This window comes from Poecilia formosa, unplaced genomic scaffold (assembly GCF_000485575.1).
Source record: "Poecilia formosa unplaced genomic scaffold, Poecilia_formosa-5.1.2 Scaffold16, whole genome shotgun sequence".
Classification (NCBI taxonomy): domain Eukaryota; kingdom Metazoa; phylum Chordata; class Actinopteri; order Cyprinodontiformes; family Poeciliidae; genus Poecilia; species Poecilia formosa.
This window is the reverse complement of record NW_006799955.1, coordinates 2,756,529-2,776,162: the sequence shown is the minus strand read 5'-3', so window position 1 is coordinate 2,776,162 and position 19,634 is coordinate 2,756,529. Positions and strand designations below refer to the sequence as shown.

The 19,634-nt window shown below is 39.0% G+C and overlaps 1 protein-coding gene and 1 long non-coding RNA gene across 2 annotated transcripts in view; both read left to right on the top strand.

Moving 5' to 3' along the window:
* The window catches only part of LOC103134312 (uncharacterized), a 112,065-nt gene extending 107,597 nt beyond the window's left edge, over positions 1-4,468 (top strand). The window contains exon 4 of the long non-coding RNA XR_001661437.1: positions 4,107-4,468. This is a non-coding gene — a long non-coding RNA (uncharacterized LOC103134312). The remainder of the gene's footprint in view (positions 1-4,106) is intronic.
* Positions 4,469-16,401: 11,933 nt separating this feature from the next.
* atp5mc3a (ATP synthase membrane subunit c locus 3a) lies at positions 16,402-18,496 on the top strand. Its single transcript, XM_007546502.2, has 5 exons — positions 16,402-16,496; positions 16,697-16,793; positions 17,526-17,600; positions 17,906-18,096; positions 18,190-18,496. Exons 2-5 carry the CDS (start codon positions 16,755-16,757, stop codon positions 18,302-18,304), a joined length of 420 nt encoding a protein of 139 aa, XP_007546564.1. The 5' UTR covers positions 16,402-16,496; positions 16,697-16,754; the 3' UTR covers positions 18,305-18,496.
* The last annotated feature ends 1,138 nt before the right edge of the window (positions 18,497-19,634 follow it).

Below are 19,634 nucleotides of genomic sequence, written 5' to 3'. Positions count from 1 at the left end.
CCGGTAAAATAAATTCCAGATCGCGGTTACGATGTGACGGAATCTAAAATGATTCAAGGCATGTGGGTATTTTTGTGAAGGTACTCTCTTTCTCTGCTGTTTTTGCCCTTATTGAATCTTCATGATCCTTTCACCACTTCTCTGTGGGTAAGCAGGTAGGCAGTGGATGGATGTTTTCTAAATTTTGATTGTCATCATGGATTTTAATCCTCAGGCTGTAGGGCACACTTTCCTCCATAAAGGAACTTAGTTTAATCAAAACCAGGCTAAATTTAAACCATGATGTCTCATAAAGCAGGCTGAGGTTAAAGCAGCTCTCAGTTTAATTCATATCTGTGTACTCAGACATACACCAGTGGCCCACTTATAACTTAAATGACTAGTTTAGTTAACCTTCCTGTTTAAGTTTAACTCATTGTTATGACAGCAGCGGTGCACTGCATAATTTCAGTGGCATTAGCATCAGTCATGGGCCCGGCCTGCTATAAATACACTTGACAGTGCAACCGTTTCCGGAGTGTTCTTCGCAGGAAAGTGCAGAAGACTCCAGAGGTGAGATGCTGTGATAGCGCTGCTCATGAAATATATGCTGACTCCTATCACCTGTGGGACTGCTGTTCTGATGGAGCCAATGATATGTGCCCCTATTAGTCTCTAAGGAGATTTCTTAGCCCACTTTCACCCGATCTGTGCCAATTAAGTGGCAGAATTATGTATATTACTTGGAGTCACTTGTAATTCTGCACAAAGAAATTCGTGTAGGGAAGGATGACAGAGCCATACCATTGAATAATTAGAGGGAGATTTCAGAGCCCTGAAAGCTCAATCATACACTGACATGTGCTAACTATTTTTAACCTGTTCTTTCCTTCTCTTCTACCATCCTTCTTTCTTGCACTTTCCTGCAGAAATACAGAACAAACCAAATCTCTGTGCCGCTGCTTTGGCAGGAATGATTACTTAAAATCTACATATGAAGTCACAAGCCTGCCCCTTTGACATCTGAAGCATGACTGATTCTTTCTTAAATTTATTTTAATCGCAGCTCTCCCCCTGAAAAACAAAAAGGGAATAAAACAAGCAGGTTTCTTTCTCTTGTCTTATTCTCGCTTCCCTCCTCCAGTGATAAACAAGCAAATGGATCCTCCAAAAAGAAACGCTTGAAAAAACATTAATTGAGCTCCTCGGAGTTCCCGTAAACTCATTACACCATGCTTGGCTTGCCATCCATACAGTGCACACAGCGCACTGCTCCTCAGTCTTCCCCGCGTCTTCCGGGTGGTTTATGGAAACAGTGTGTCACAAGCGGACCTCTCATCCTCACACACACTTCCCACAGTCATCAGTATTCTAATGACGCTCCGCGGTCGTCCCAGGGTGTTTACTCTTAGAGATACCGAGATTGATGAGATGCTCATATCATCCTTAACCACCAACTAATTTAATAATTAGGGCATTCAAATGAAGACTTGCTCTGGATAATGCTGCATGGGAAAACAGTTCTTGATTCCAACTGCGTGACACAGCCGAGGCGGGTTCAGCATCACGGTCCCGCGCCTTTGCTCGGCTCATTGGTGCCAAATAGCTGATCTAAGTTATTGATGACACCAGGTATTGAACAGACAAAATTACATTATGTTACATTGGACTACCAAAGCAACAGCCATGACAGTGAACTTATCAACAGAACATATTTTATGCCCGTCAGCAGCGCCGTGCAAAGCTTTGAAACACAGCTAATTTATTTTTTCATGTCTTGCAAGAGATTAGTTTTCTCATAATCTTTTAAAATGGTCTTGATCCTTTGGTTCCTCGGGACACTTGAAGATATATCTAAAACTTTCTCTGTTGTTGTACTCAGCCCCAGTTCCTGTATGTAAATGTGACAACACAATGTGTTGTTTGAAAAACGTGGGAAAAACTGAAGATGAAAGAAGGTTCTCAGTATCAGGTCTTACAAAGTTCCTACAGCAGATGGAGGTCAAAGCTGAAAAATCCAGCAAAGACCTAAAGAGAGCCTGCACAATCCATCAACAACCATTTTATGTCTGTTCTTCAAGTTTTCAACTAATAATTCTTTCAAAATCGTTTCAAGTCATTGACTCAATGAAGTCTTTTGTGTTTCCTCAGACAGAAAACATTTTTAGCCAATTTGAATGATAAGTTTATCTGCGTGGCACTTTTCAGTAACAAGGCAGCTCAAATGGTTTTATTCCCTGAGTCCTTTTTTACTTGAAGGATTTATATATGATAGTTTCAGAATAATAACAAGAAATATAATCTTTACTGTTTTTCACAATAAGGACCAACGTGTCAATCACTCATTTATCGTCATTCTACAACAAAATCTGTCTTCCACCTTCACTGTTTAAAATACATGTATCCATTCTTCCATTTTCTGTTCCTGTATATCCTTACCGGCTCATGGGTATGCCTATCTTCAGAGGTCATTGGGCCCTGGACAAGGTCACCAGTCTTTCACAGGGCAACACAGAGTCACACACCTCAGGACAACTTAGAGAGACCAATTAACCTACTATTTTTTGGACAGTGGGAGGAAGCCGGAGTACTCGGCGAAGAACCCACGCAGCACCGGGAGAACGTGGAAACTCCATGCAGATCGACCCCAGGCCAGGGTCTGAACCCAGGATTTTATTGCCACAATGCAACAAGTGCAACCAACTGTCCCCACTGTCGGGAACCAATTCTGATTAATCCAAGATTTCCAATGATCTCCCCTCTCGCTCCGCTTAGTCCAACTTTGAACTTTGAGCTGCGTTGCTCTGGAGGTGAAAGGCCTTGAAAGCTTCTCAGAATGAAAATCTCCCAGTCTTTTCCATAATGAGATTTTTTGCCCCTCTTTATCATTGACTTTTCCACCCTTTCACCTTGCTCTCACTGCGTTTATGTTCTCCATGGTCAGAGCCGTATCATTATCTATCTATTTGCACTGATTGTTAGCCCACCAGGCACAATGTGTCAGCATTTTGTAGACGTTAATTAGAAGTAGATATGGACCAAGGCTTATTGCTTATGTAAGTCCGTTTCCAGTGCAACCTAGAGCAGCTGGAGCAATTTTTCAACTTGTTTGGTAGAAAAAGAATAGACGCTAGAATTTGAGGGTGTGATCCCAAATGGCTCCATCTTAAAGGTTAATAATCCTTTTAATTAAAGGATAAGCCCTGTATTGAACACAAAATGTAATCACTGAAGGATTACCGAGAGATGTATATAGCCATAGCAATTAGTCCAATAATTAAGGCTTTAGTGCTGGACAGAGATGAGAGAGCTCTGGTGATGTGTCATAAAATTCATAGAGTTGTTAGAGCGGTGCAAACACATCCGCAGCAGCTTTACAGCACCACGCCTGCATGTGCACCCGGGGTGGTGGTGAAACATGGCGTCCCACCGGATGGAGCCGGAACAGCTGTTCTTCGTCTGAGCCTGGTGTTTCGCACAATATGATCGCTCCATCAGCAAGCCCGCTCTCCTAACAGCCACATCTGCATTCATCAAACACACTTATCAATAACCAGCAATAATAAATGATCTCAGCGGGAGCAAAATAGAAAAATGATTAAAAAAAAAAAGAAAAGGCGAGGGTGTATTCTTCAGTCACTGATTTTGTTCATCAATGAGGCAAAGTCATATGTTTTAATTAGACTTTTATTCACAGCAAATGTTCACAGAGCCTCGTTGTTTTTCTCTGCGTTAATGGGGACCAGTTGGGGTGGCAGCTGCTGATGACCGGTCTCCACGGGGGCCAACTTGTGTTTGTAATTGCATTTCGTCACCTACAGAGGGTGTTGAGAATCCTTGTTAAAAAGCTGGGGGGAAATCTCACACTAACAATTATTGTCGAGCAAATTACCAGGTAGGCAATATCTAAGCTGTCAGGAAAGGTTAGGAGAAATGAGGGGAGGAAGATGGACTATTCAGACATTCATCATGGCCATAGTGGCCACTTCCAAATTGAAAATTGGAGGGAATGCATCCTTCATTTTCTCAAAATCTGAATGAGTTAGCTCTGATTATGGCTGTGACTGACAGAAAGGGCCTGGATAAATAAATAGGTTTGTAATTCATTTCTCTGCTTTGTGTCTTAGATCCATTTCCACAGATAACTCCTCTCGGCTTTGGCATCAGCAACAAATGATGAACGAGATTTGACCAAAGTGGATCAGACTGCCCACCCGGACGGTGCATGTGCAACAGAAACACGACGCGTGCACATGAACACGTATTAATGGATCTCCTCGGGCTTCAGATGGTTTGTGGAGGATTTCTTCATTGGCACTGGCTGCGGTGGTACCATTGCACACTGCTGCCACATGAGATTTTTTTTCCCTCCACCATCTGTCTCTTTCAACTCCGTATATTACATTTACTCCATAGGCTTGGAAATGTAGCTTCCTCCTTTTAATGGGGATGCGAGGCACCATAAAATAAATATTCTCAGTTTCCTCCAGCAAGCAGGGCCGTCGCTGCAAGCCAGAAGGCATCGTTGCTGTTTATTTGCAACAGCATTGTCCTTTGAATTCCATTTATGGCAAGCTATAAATTGAATTATTGAAAAGCTATTGTTTGCCGCATGAAATCAGCGAAGCAGTAAAGGGGTTAAAGTCGTAGCGTGATAAAAACAATGAGCAAGGGTATGAAAAAAAATCCTCCCCAATCAGAGATGGGTCAATATTTAGCCTCTCACTGTGTCACAGGGTTTAATAGGATATGCTCCATGTGCATTTGTAGATTGCAGACTTCTGCTGAAAATGGGAAACTGTTTAAGCAGCAGTGATTCGATATCTTAAAAGTTTTATTCACTTACACATAGGCAAGTAGGTTTTGGAGCGGAAAGCTTTGAGACAAGAAAAAAAAAACAGATTTGAGTGTGAGAAAAACATCTAAACACCAGGATACCTCTGACAGACCAATTTCTTCCAGCCCTGGGCCAGTTTTGACATTAAGTGATGAGTTTCTCTGTTGTTTACAAAGATAACAGGAGTTCATATACATTCATCACTGGAATTAATATTAGTTTGGGGATTTTAACTATTGATTTAAAAAAAAAATCAATAATTAATTCATTCAAAATATTACAATACATTTGGAAAAAAAACTTTGAATCTGTGGTAGATTTTGTGCTTTACATTCAGAAGCAAATATTTGTTTGAATGTCCCTTAACATGTTGTAGATAAAACAACTGCTGTTTGAAGCCCATAACAAACAAGTTTCTGATATAATTCTGGCTGAATATTTCACTATTCTACTTATTAGATGTGGTAGCCCTTTAATTAAATTTATGCATTTCGTCGATTTTTTTTGTGGCCATGTTTTTAAGCACAGTCAGAGGCTTCATAGAAACTTAATGTATTTACCCATGTTGGAAAACCCAACTCTGTCCAGGTTTTAAGCACCTAGAACTGGCTCCCTAAAACCTTCCAAACTGTCCAACTTGAAATTTTCTGATTACTACATAAAGCTTCTTATGGAGCTCTATTGTATGTCTTTGGGGTGGGGGCGGGGGGTTTTAATATACTTGACCCTAAATACATAATTTTCACCACAATAAATTAGAATGTATTCATCCACACTTTAGAAGAAGAACAATATAAATGCATCACTATGCACCCAAGATAAATAAGAACTATATATAAATGCATGTTAATTTCTGACTGGGGTCGTGTATGGACAGAGTACATTCAACTCACTTTCTAACTTAATATTCTGTTCTTGTCAAAGAAAAGAAAAACACATTTTAAGCTCTTCAACTATTCAGAAAATTGCAAGGCACATATTTTATATTTTATTGAACATACATTTAAGGACTAATTGAAAAATTATACCTGAGAGATAAAGACCTCTCACAAGGAACAAAACAACAACAAAAAAAGCTCTTTTCAGTGTCTTAGCCATTTTCAAGCTGCGGGCATTGTTGATTCAAGGTAAGACCCGATATCATCGTCTTATAGGCTCGTATTTTTATTGTTGTTATCCTCAAGAATGGGCCTATTTTGTCATTTAATTGAGGCTCATGGGCTCGGCTGCGAAACGGCTCACGGGGGAATAAGACGTCAAGCGGCTGAATTTCCAGAGCCATTAACTGTTCCACACTCAATTAGAATGCATAGGATCCTGACATTTCATAACTTATGGGTCTCCAGGCTGATATAACCCCCGAGTATAAAGGAAACCACAGTCTAAAGAGCCATAACCGGAAACTTAACATCCTCTTTAAGGCTTTAACCAATTGGTTTTTGAATCTCAGCAGTGAAAAATCAAGTCTGAAATGCATCATGTGATAAAAAACCCACCACATAGTCTCATGTTATTGCTCCTGCTGCTGCTTCAGTGATGTCAACATATTCTGCCACATATGATAAGATGCCACAAGCTACAGTTTCTCTAACTATCAATTAGATCCAGTTTCATGGCCACATTCTGCGTGTCTAATAAATCTTGCTTTATACAAGCAAAGAAAACAAGGCAGAATGCACACGTGACGAGTTTGTAATACGGCATAAATATGAAATATGAACAGCAGAAAATTGAAGCACTTAATAAAAAAGAAAACTGGGTTTGTTATGCTGCTGTGCGCAATCTTGGTAAAGGTGATGCTGACAATCAGAATTATGATGATAGAAATTTACTTTGATTGCTGTTTAATTTTCTTTGGTGATCTCTCGCCTCCACTATAACTCAGTTTGAAAACAGACAGGTTCTATTTGCCAGGTAATTAATAACAGGCCGCTGAGGCGAGATTTAGCTATTATTTCTAACATGGGCCGTGATTGTAAAAAGTACCTTTTCCAACATTACGATTGCATTCATTTATATCTTGTTATTCCGTGAATGCTTTCCCACAGTTTTAATTTGCACAAAACGAAGGCAAATTTTCTGCACAGCCGTCTGTGATCTAATTTAAAGAGAGTGCTGAAATCTGAAGATTTTCCAATTAATTCAAATTGATTGCCTGTATAATTTCGTATGTTACAAAAAGCAGAATTAAGCTTTCATTATATGGAGCATGACTGCTGCTCCTAAGAGTTTTTTTTTCTTACTTATAATTCATTCTAACACCTTGAAATAAGTCATATCTTTATTAAACTGAATCATCAAAAGCTTTGCCAAATGTAGAGGACATGAGGATTAATAGAGTCCCATCTGAGCATAAACAAAGATAAGATCAGAAAATTAAAGCCAGAGGTGGGCCAATAGATCACAGTTTGCTGGGGGTCTCTGTAGGTGGCAAACTAATAAAACTTAAAATAGGTGATACCCCTCTGTCATGAAAGCGCCTTCAGCTAAACGTCCAAAATGGAGCCTCTCATAGGTCACCGCCGTCGTGACTTGTGACGATATGACAGATTAACGACAAGAGGTTGAGCCCTGTACTATGGGCCTCCCACAATCTCAATTATGTCCGCCTTAATGTACACTGAACAGCCACTATTGCAGGGCCATGGACGGGGTAAACACACATGCAGGAAACAGAGTAGTGACAGGATAATAAAGTGCCATGATTGATTCAAGTGTGCTGTGGGCCAGATCAGTTTATTGTGTGGGAGGAATGGTCCCGGATTGTACAAGACCAAGAGCTACAAGGCAGAGAGACTTCAAATACAAAGATCTGAGGGGGGAGGATGGGGTTTCATGTCGTTCGTTCCTTGATCACCATCATTGACATCATATATCCCTGGTGTTCTTATATTGCAAATCCTTACAGCAGACCAGCCAAGACATGGCTGTCAACCTGGCTGCTCTGGGCAAGGAGCAACAAGGCATAGTGGACTCCCTCTTCTTGGTTTAGTATTCGCAGATGTTTCTGTGCAACATAATTCCAATAATTCACGTAAATTTGTGGATTTTTCCCTGGAGCTTAACTTGTAAATGTTTGACAGGCTACTTTGCATGCTATTGGCTGGCTTTTGCAAAGCAGCCAATTGAGGAGCGACATTCATTTTCTCTGGCAGTGATTGGCTGTACCTTCAAGAACAGAGATAAGAAAGACCCGGGATCTTAGCTTTTGCAGTAATGCAAAGGTGGTTTCCACTATGTGTATTAAAGCATATTAAGGTATATTTGGTGGCTGAACTGTTAATGTAGGCAGTTATGTTTTTTGAGGGAATCTCAGGTATTCACCGGTCTTAGCTATTCATAAGCAGTGTAGTCTCCAGACCTCCCTGGGGATTCACCTTTGCCCATTCCAAATCTGGAGGAGCTGCAAAGATCCCTGGCTCAGGTGGCATGGATCTGTTGAATCTGTTGAGAGGACAACCAACTATTAGCTTTACAAACCTGCCCTTTATGGATGAGTGACAAAAAAAAGAAGACCACTGTTTAAAGAGAGCTATATAAAGTACAGTTTCCCACAAAGTCACTTAGGAGAAACAGCAAACACCTACAAGTGAAACACTACAGCAAAAACGTTTATTTGAAATCACCACTCCCATATTGACAAATGGTGATGGCAGCATCATTCTGTGGGGATGCATCATAGCAACCAAACAGAAGCTAGTTAGATTTTAATGCTGCTGATGTGGTTGCACGAAATATTGTTTCAGGGAGCTCTGTTTCAAGACTTATGTAAAAAATAAATAAAACAGAAAACCATACTTCTCTTTTTTCCACTCAACATTTTGAATTTAATTCTGTTGGCCACATAAAATTCTAATCAATTCTACTGACGTCTGTAGCTGTGATGTGACAAAATATGAAAAGGGGTTCAAAATGTGAGATTTTTTCATCAATGGTGTCAAAACCTCTCCTACCTACCTGACGCATTGCCAGCACCTTGTCTTTGTCTCTGCCCGCACACTGGAAAGAGAGTTAATGCATATTAATGGGACCTATAAAAGAAACTAATTGAGCATTCCGGATCTTGCTGAGTTGAGCATCTGTGAGTGACACTGTGCAGCTCCAGGACCTGCACCAGACTGCCTTTATTAGCTCTCTGAACTGGGATGTAGGTCAGGTCATTAAAAGCAGGAAGGGCTCTCTTTCACTAAATGCTGTTGTGACAGCAGCGATTCTGACACCCCAGTATTGCAACTCCGGTATACAGCAACTGAACGGTGGATGCATATTTCAGAGAAGGCTTCATATAATGGATTATTGCTCCGAAACGTTAATCCTAGTTTAAAGAGCTTTAATTAAGCACAGTAAAATACAGCCACATGAACCCCATGAAAATCAACAGTCCTCCATATGATTGCTGAGTGAGCACGCTGGTAAAGATCAGCTTATGAGTAATAATCCTTAAATCTACTATTGTTTGGGTAATTTTGATAATGACCAGTACACAGATTTAGAGTTTAAGAGCTTTTTTTAATAAGCTGTGTGGCTAATTACAAGGCACTGTAAGGTCTTAATAAGTCACTGTTGGAGCCACTTTATGTTATTTGTATTATTGTAACTTATCAGCACAAGGGGGAGTAAAAATGCTACCTGCCACTGTCTCCACTCCGGTTTAATCCAGGTGCATTGGTGCTCAGGTGTGATGAGGTGGGACAAAAGCAAACAGTTTTTTTTTTTGTTTTTTTTTTACCATGTATCAAAACACTCGATGTGCATCGAGTGTTAATGGCACCTTTTTGTGTCATTACGTCAAATGAATTTTGGAACCTTGAAATGGAAGCAAGTCGTGCAGGGACTTTCCTGGACTAAGGAAAACATAGACATTGTTTTACTACAAGAAAATGATTAGAGAGCATTTATTTTACATGTGTCAGAACAACTGTAGATTGGTGGATGAGATTTGATTGGTGAAGTTGGGCCTCATAGTTACTGTTAATGTATTTCCTGGTTGCTGTGAAACTGTTGGATTCATCAAAAATGTTCTCAAAAGAGCATAAAGAAATGTATATCCCCTCCCCACACAGCAGGATGGCTGCCACCCAGGATTAATTTGGCTGTTTGATAATATTTCTGGTGGCTAAAGATATCTCAAGTCACTGTGTGGAAATTTGTTCACTCAAATTTCCTCCCATAAGCTTGAAACAAGAAATAGTAACCAGGAAATCACTGAACCATTTTAAGTGTAGCAAACAGCAATAATTTTTCACCAAATGACCGTTTTCACTTCATTTCGTGTTCACCTATGCTAGAAACTTTGACTGTGCCATTTCTTCCAGGCCACACAGTTAATAATCAGTGCAGTGATGAGGATAAACCATGTTAACACATGGAGCCTCTGTTCCTGAGCAAACTGGAGAACAGGTGTATGATCAGGAGGAGGTTCAACCAAATCCACACTTGTGAAATTTATCTAGGAAACGTTTGTTATCAGCCTGTGTGGGTCATCTCAGGAGACATCCTTCAACCTGCTGGTCATAGAAGCCACTCAGCTACTATATAGATACAGTTACAAGTCATTTAAAAAAATTCACCAGACATTCTTCATGTCAGAAAGATTTAAAGAACATTAACATTCCTCAAATTAATTTTACAGCAGATCCATAATAACACTGATGTTTGTGCTGCTGCTGCAGAGCAGAGTAGCTGGAAGTGGTTAGAGAACGTTGAACCCTGCAGAATGATTTGTCTTTATCCTGTCTTTTTTTTTTTTTCTGGATGCCCTGTCAGTATTGAAGGGAAAAGACAGATTTTTATTGAATAATTCCTTAGCAGAGGCATTATTCCTCCAATCTGAGCTGGATCTTAAATAAAGTTTCAAACTGGCACGATGTTCTCACAAATACAAGCATGAACTGAGCTTTAATCCTGTCTCCTCTCTTTGTTCAACATCAGGAAATTCAGTCAGTCCTCGTGTGAACAGGAGCGTGGCTGACAGGGGCAGCCGAGCGATGATTGGTTTACGGATCTCTGCTTTCTCCAGTGACTTTAAGGTCACTAAAATTTACAATCAAATGGCTTATGAAACTTTAGCGAAAGCCTCCCAAAACTCATGACAGCAAGATGGAAAAACAGTCGGAGGAATCTGCTTGACCTCACGCTGTGGTCCGTGTCTACACTGTGCTGTTGTCTGTTTTTTTTTTTTTTTTTTTCAGATGCCCTGCATACGTACGGTACGCATGTTTGTTTTAGCAGACAGAAGGTTGTTAAGGACCGCATATGGAAAATGGATTTGATAGACAGACACTGTATGGTGCGTACAATGTTGCAGATAAGAATTATGGTGCATCTCAAGCTGCAGTCACTCTTTAAGTTTCAGTTTGCAAGACAATAGATCAACTATGGATGGCTTAAAAAAAACAATCTAACACACAATCGAGCTTCTCCAAGAATGATTTGCTTGTTGGAGTCTAGGATAGGTTATCACAGTTGTCATGAGGCATTAGCCTGTGAGGGATTCTCACAGAATAATGGAAAGTGTGTAAAAGTACCATGATGTCACTTAGCTTATTGACATAAAAATTTAAAAAATTGTGTAATAAAGGTTTTTGGCTACAGCCCTTATTTCTATCAGATTTGGTTTTTAACCATCCAAAACCATCACTTTTCTTTATCTGAAGTCAGCCATTTGTTGACTGCTTAAATGAAATTTGCTGTTATGCTGAAAAATTTCATCTTCAGTTTTCAACCAATCAACTGAAAGTTTTGGTTCAAAATGTTTTGAACTGTATTAAAATTAATACTGATTGGGGAAAAAAATATACAATTTTCAACTGAAGAAAAGTAACCATAGACCATAATCATGCCATTTCCATGCCTCACTGGTGGTACTTTGTTGCTCTTTTGGTGTGCTGAAAATAAGATATTTTTAACAGAAATGTAAGGTTTCAGAGAAGTGCTTTCATTTGGATGCACTCAATACATGACTGGTTCTCCTTTTGTATGAATTACTGCATCAGTGCAGCATGGCCTGGAGGCGATAAGCTTGTGGTTCTGCTGAGGTGTAGGAAGCCCAGGTTGCTTTGACATATCAATCTTCGGAAACCTGCAGTTATAAGGTTTGTGCTGGAGATTTCCGAATAAAACCTGCATTAAATAGACTTCAAATGTAGCAACTGTATGACTGTTGATGTTGTCCTTCCGAATCTGGAACTTTTCAAAACCTAGTTGTAACTTCATATTGCTGGATGATAAGTCTCTAACTCAAATATGTGTTATCTTGGGCTAAATAAAGTGCTATACAAGTACAAGTCATTTACTATTAATATTTTTTAGAATGATTTCAAATGTGGATATATGTTATGAATATTGAGAAAAGCCATCATTTTATCGTAATCTGGAAATTGTTGAAAAATCCAACATTATGAGTCAATGTATTCATTGGGAAAAATGCTAAGAAATTATTATTTTAATCTAAATCACTGGTGCCAGAATTACTGTTACTCTAAGTAAGTTTTCATTTGTGATCCATGAATTCACTGGCCCACTACTTTTAGGTTCTCTTCAAAATGGGAAAGAATAGAGGAGATTCCACATAAATCACCAAACAACATGTATTTATCTTGTAGTTTACACCTACTACAGTACAGAAGCAAATTGTCAAAAGAAGCGAGAGTGCTTAGTTTTGACACCTTTAACAGGCGGAAAAAGTCTGCTTGTTTTGATCTGTTGATGTGAAACTTGACAGATGTGTAAATCTATATACACATACATATATATACTTAATGCTTTTTTCACACAAAAGGGCAATAATTGTCAAATAAGCAGAGATAATAAATCAAAGTCTATTAAGTAATTTTCCAGCCTAAGTCAACAAGTACTCCCACAGAAAAGCTTCAGTGGCTGTAGATGGCGAAGACACAGAGCTAAACTGCAGTTTCTGCTCTTGAGATAGAAAGGAACCCGCTCGGCTGTGTGCAGCATCCAGCCATGGAGATTAACACGGAGCCATCAGCAGCATCGCAGTCCCTCCCTACCCTGCTTGTGCTGTCAGGCCGCCTCCTAGCTGCTTGTCAGAAGCTCCGACGAGGAGCTGTAAAAACCTTTTCCCCTCTCCTTAACAACTGCAAAACAACACGCACAGTCTCCGACTGAGGTGCCTGCTTTTCTGAGGCCTCTGACAGGACGTGCTGCAGGCACAAATTGTAATTCATAAAGGTTAAGGGGGTCAATGCCTTTTATTACCAGTCTGAGTGCATCCAGCTTGATGGGGCGGGCATGCAAATGGAATGTCTCACAGCGGTCTATGCAAGAACTCAGACAGCGAGTGCGTGCATGCCGGCTAAAGTGGGGGAAGTAAAAGGCGGGTAAAGGGTGGCGTAGTGTAGTGGGATGGGCTGCACTCTCCACCTTCCACAGCCATGTAGGGACCACACAGCCGCTGGCCGGTTAATTAGATAGTATGACATTGACCTCAGGTAGTTAATGGCCACTTTGATATGTGCTGTCTTGCAATTAATGCAGTGTAGATGTTCATGTTTTACCATTTGGTTAGATGTGACCTATAAGATGCTGCATTACACTCTGGCCTAGTGTTCACTCTTTGGTTTTACATCTTGCATTACTAGAAATGAAAAAAAAAATAATAATAATTGAATATATTTTATGGTAATTTTGCTTTGAAAATCCTCTCGCACCACACACAAAAAAATAAATCAAACAGCATTGTAGATTTTAGTATAGAACCAAATTCTAAAAGGGGAGGATAAAACTTTTTACATCCTTATGTTAATACTGAGATAAGTAATACAAATATTCTATTTTCTCGCCTTCTAGAAACATTTTAAAGGAATAAAATCATGTTGTTTCATCTTGTAGGTGCAGCTACTATAACCCCAGTAACAAAGGCAACGAACACATCAGACACCATTACGCCCTCTTCTGGATCTTTAGTAGAACAACAATACTCTTTTTAGTTCTAAAACTGTTGCTAAAGTTTATTAATCGTTGACAAATACGGAAAAAAAAAGTGAGATTGTACTGATAAAAAAAACCCCAGAGAAAATAAAACTTTACTAGATGAGATTATAAACTACAAGGATTTGCAACATTTAGTTCGTCATAATAATGCGGGGGGGGGGGTTGTTTGTGTTCCATAGCATAGAAGTAGGCAACCTGTGTGGCTTAGGTATATGCAATGGTTGAATAATGAAACTTTTCAATATTTAATTTAAATGTTTTTTTTCTTTATTGTTTTGTTTTACACATCTTAATATAAATATACAGATTTAAAACAGCACTATAAAATTCAGTTCTCTAAATCATGTACAAAGTTTCAATTTTATATGTAAAGTAATTGATATATACTTTACATTTGAACTTAAGGAATTTTTGGAGCAAATCTAAGAGCAATGCAATGAAAATGTAAAGTTTTAAGTTTTACAGGTACAGCTCAATAATTTAGAAAAGCTTTAAAAAGAGAATTTGTTTTAGTAATCTTATTCAAAAAGTTAAAGTCATAGATGCACTGAAAAGTTAAGTGGAACAAAAATGTCATAAAAACAGTGCACATGAAACAGGGATAACTGCAGTATTGAGTGGGTCAAATGAAAACCAGTTTTGCATCTTGTGTCAAGGCCCTAGAGATCAAAGGAAGAGTGGAAAGTGTAGAATTTTAAAAACTAACAGATTGTTTTATTAGCTATTAAAATGACAGCAATAAAGCTAATGAGTATATTTAATAGCTTCACTTTTTGAAGCGACACTTTTGACCTCTTTGCTGACATTCCAATTTTTTAAAGATGCTCCTGTGCGCAAAAGGTTCTTTTGGGAGAGACCTGGTTATCCATGCTTTGTTTACCGTTGCAAACCAGCATAGCCTGCAAAATAAACTACTTTCTCACATCAGACTATGTGATGTCTGATGTGAGACATCAGACATCAGTGATCAGTGATGTCTGAAGGCCATGTTTGTTATTATTGCGATTCATTCTATTGTGTAAACTTTACAAAATGAACAGGCTTGGAATCATGTTAGACCAAAGATGAAATAGAATGAAATGGTGAGAGCCAGAACAAAGAAAAGCAAAAATAAAGTAGAATAGTGTTCAGCTGTTGTTTGCTATCTTAATGAATAAGATCTGTCACTGTCTTCTACAGTGCTTGGTTCATACTGTGTGTGATGCACCAGCTGATTCTCCTCACTGCCTAAGAGGTTAGGAATCCGTGGCTTTATGTTCACTGTGAAACTGAAAAGATCATACCTGAGGAGCCACTGGGACTCTCCTCCCTTTAAGCCTTGTGTGCAGCAGAGGCAGGCTCCCTTTGCTCATTACCTTTCCATCACAGACCAGCTGCTGCGGAGTCATTCATCACGATTATAAATCTGCCTACTGCTGGTAGCCTACAGCTCCGCCATCAGCCTGCAAGTCACAAAGATATCACCGTGAGCCATCAGCCACTCCGGACACAGTGCTAAATTAAACAGGTGCTGGTTAAAAACATGTTGTTGTTGTTATTTTTTTTCTTGTAGAAGAAAAAAACTAAATTCTGAGACTCAGAATCCTGCATGGTTTGAAGAATGTCTTTAGAAAATAATTAAATTGGACCAGTGTAAGACATGGTCGATAAAAGAAATATATCTAAAGAACATGAATGTCAAAAAGGTCTTGTCTTAGGAAACAACAGCTACCTGACACATGACTGAAAGATGCAAACATATTAGTGCAAGATGCCTGTATCTGATTATTCAGATGTTGATGAGAGTTGCCACAGATTCGCCGATAATGAGAAACCAGCATTAAGTTTACGGTTGTGAAATAGACAGAAAGTGAGAGAAAGATATCATTTCTTTAGAAATTTATTGCTGCCTCCAACAGTGTTTTTTCAGTGTTGCCCTGTCATATGTCTTTCAGGGTCTATAGCATGCATGTTCCTGATAAAGAAAAGCATTTCCAGTGGGTAGAGTACACAAAAACTTAGATAAATTACTGTCAAACTATTTTTAATCAAGTAAAGGTGAAAAGTAGTTGTAAATAACACTGAGTTAATTTCTTTATTTGCTTGCATCCCTTTTTTAAATTTTGCCTTTTTTAAATTTTAACTATGATTAACTTCCTGTTTGATGTTTGTGTTTTGAAGGGACAGTTTCCTGTTTTACTGTTAACAGAAAAGCAGCTTGATAGGAATAACTAGACCCTCTGCAAGTTTTTGTTTTTTGTTCCCGTTATGCTCGGTCTGAAAAAAAAAAACAAAAAAAAAACATGGGTGGCTCTGGTCACTAGCTTTAAGACACAATGGCCAACTAGCTCTAGGGTTCACAAACCTTCCAAACCTCTCAGCTTAATTCCGACCATTCTTTCAATCGATCTTCCAACCCTAATTCCAACCCTCCATCCAAACTACTTTCCAACCCCAGTTCCAAACATAAGTGAAAGATGTTTAAAGAACAAAAATGGCCAAAGATGAATGAACATTAATGTTCATTTGAACAAAAATGGCCATGAATGGTCATGAAGATATGAACATTCATCTTTGGTCATTTTTTGTTATTTAAACGTCTTTCACTTACAGGACTATGTTGCTTTGTCCTGTGTTAATTTTCAATAAAGTTTTGGTGACGTGACCTTCCACTTACATCCGGGTCTCTTGTACATCACGACGCGCAGGCGCTCTCTCCTCCACTGTGGTTCGACCTCTGCAGTCGGTAAGTCTGTAATGGCAGTTTGAATGAGAAGCGAATCTTCATAAATCTATATTCATCCTCTCGCTTAGCTTTACTTTGCTCTATAGAAGTGTGAACAGCATGCAGGATGGATGTGAATAGACATTCAAATGTCTTTATTTTGTAAGTTGGGTATTTTTACAGCCATTTGACCTTACTTCTCTCCGCTCTTCCTTCTTCAGAGAGACCCGGGCTTCTACCAGATTTGACCGAACCGGTTAAAACTACCTAAAGTACAAGATGTATGCCTGTGCAAAGTTTGTGTCCACGCCGGCTGTGGTGAGTTAAAAATCTCCTATCCGAACTGTTTAGTTATAGTTACGGTTTATCATGTAGGCCTCCGATTGAACTTGACTAGCTTGATGCCAAGGGTATCCGCCGACTAGGCCTGCAGGGTTAGCCAGCAGCTAATGCTAAACCTAGCCCAGGCTCTCTCACAGAAAGCAGTACATCAACGTTTGCATGAGCTGTGTTTTAGGGCTCTAGGGTTAAAATGTTGTACTACAATTGCTCTTACTCTTAGCGGACATCTTTAATGAATGTTTTTGGGTAAGGTCATTCAAACTCATTGTTAGCCCAACGTAGCTAACCGTGCTGCAAGAATTAAAAGCATTTACATTCAAAGTAATTAGTTTACATGTTCATCGCTTGTCTGACCATACTGTCAGGTGTTTGTAGCCGTGACACTTTCCTATCTCCAAGGTCATGTTACCGGATACAGATCTTTTAATAAAAATAATCTATGTACTCTGCAATAATATCTAACAAATTCTACAGTAATGGAAACTGAGGACATTTTAATTGCTGATCTACTATTTAACATAACTAAATAAACTTGTTAGTGTAAACAACATTGGGAGGCTGTTTGAATGCCATACTTGGCATTCAAACACTGGCATTCAAGGTGCCTTTCATATGCACTTGTATGTGATAAAAAGGACAGGTTTTTTGCCATTAAAATTAATTAAATGCAACTTATTAAAAATTGTTTTGCATGTTCTGTTTTTTCAGGTGCGTGCTGGTTCCCGGGCTCTTTACAGACCCCTGTCTGCCTCTGTACTGTCCAGGCCTGAGGCCAAAACAGAGGTCAGGATTCTAAGCTTTTCACCAGCTGTTTACATTTTTAAATAGTATTTTAATGTTTGACAATATTTTCTCTGCATTCTAATGAAAATGAGTTGAGTAATTGTGTGACTTAATGAAGTTGATGGGGAAAATGCTGTATTTGTTTTACTCTGGTAAAATTTCATATTGAAATGTTGATGCATGTGTCCTAACTTTAAGTCATAACTGGTTCTTTCGTGGTTTATCATATGCAACTTTGTCATTGTTGATCTTTTATTGCACTTAGACCTTAAAGAAGACTGACATTTAGTTCTTTCCTGCTGCAGAGCACGGTTGCTGTGATGCCACAGAATCCCCTCACCCAGGTTTCTCTGAGAGGCTTCCAGACCAGTGCCATCAGCCGGGACATTGACACTGCTGCCAAGTTTATTGGAGCAGGAGCTGCCACAGTTGGAGTTGCTGGATCTGGTGCTGGAATTGGGACTGTGTTTGGTAGTCTCATTATTGGCTATGCCAGGTTTGTTTTTATTTTTAGCAACAAAAATAAAAATATGTAGCAACAGTTTACACACTAGTGTTTTTATTGTATTGATTTCCTTGTTGTCTACAGGAACCCATCTCTGAAGCAGCAGCTGTTCTCCTATGCCATCCTGGGGTTTGCTCTGTCTGAAGCTATGGGACTCTTCTGTTTGATGGTCGCTTTCCTTATCCTGTTTGCTATGTAAAATCATCCCCCTGCAACAGTTTCCTTCCACAGATGTGACTACATATTTTATTGTGGCTACCAAAATTGTTCCGTGTTGGTGTCATGGAAATGTACATTTTTCAAGTCTTTCAGACACTGTCCAAATAAGCAAAACATGTATTGTACAAATGTAAGATCTTACACAATTAAAATACATGGATTTGACTATTTAGTAATGGCAGTTACTTTTGTCTGGAACATCACACTGTTCAAATGGGAAGCGTTTAGCTTTTGTGAATGTCATCTTTTTCAGTGTAGGATTTGCTTAGATCTGCCACAAATCAGCCTCGTTTTCACCTAGCCTTTTGGGGTCCACCTTAATGACTTTGACATTCAGCTGCAGTTAATACTGTAATTAGACAGCAAGTGGCAACTTGCTTTTGTATATGGCACTGAATAAACTTAAATGATTTAATTGAGTTAAATGTTTCCTTTTCCTTCGCCACCACAATGTTTCAAAAGCTACAAAATAGTCATTAAGCTTGACTGATTAGCTCTTCACTGACTAATTAGAAAAAAAAAATACTTTAAACAGTGAAGCTTTTGTCCAGTGCTTGGGGAACTCTTCAGGGGCAGCTTGAAGACTATATTTTGAGCTCTATTGTGCACAGCTGCTTTAGTTTCAGTGTATGTTGCACTTCATTCCAAATCATCAAAGTAAATGTCAAAATGAGTAGTTTAGAACCCCCCTACAGATTCCTACACAAACATTTCTGTTTTTGATTATTCTGCCTTACAGCTAAATGGGAGGGGAAACAAATCCAGCTTCTTTGAAATATATAAAATATTACAGAGATGGTTTACATGAACTGTACTGCTGTATATTACATCATATGGGTAATATATATATATATATATAACTTAAATTGCTGCATTGGCTAATCACTTTGGCATTACTATGCCAAGCACAGGTTCCTCTTGGCAGCCTTCAACCGATCTACATTGTTGGTTCGGGTGTCAAACCAAGCCAGTTTGCTGGCTAATCAGACAGTTGTATGGTTGTTGAATCATGTTCCGATACTGACTGCAATGCAAGGCCTGCTTTAAAATGAAGTCTCTAAAGCTTGTGAGCAATGTAAAGCATTAAGTACCAAAAAAATATCCTGGAGAATGATTGTGCTGCTTCTTGATTTGACTAAGCCTGGTGGACCAACACCAAAATATGCCTCCCTTAATCATCACCAACTGTTAAAACATCACAATTGAGGCCATACTGCTTGGATTTTTAACTCTCCTCTCTTTTCCATGGACCAGGTAAGATTCTTCTATTGTTTTACCTTTAGGAAGGATTTAATGCAACAAATGTGAGT

Coding starts and splice junctions, on each gene's coding strand:
- atp5mc3a (XM_007546502.2), top strand. CDS start 16,755: ATGTATGCCTGTGCAAAGTTTGTGTCCACGCCGGCTGTG. Junction 16,794..17,525: donor TTGTGTCCACGCCGGCTGTG/GTGAGTTAAAAA, acceptor CTGTTTTTTCAG/GTGCGTGCTGGTTCCCGGGC. Junction 18,097..18,189: donor CTCATTATTGGCTATGCCAG/GTTTGTTTTTAT, acceptor TGTTGTCTACAG/GAACCCATCTCTGAAGCAGC.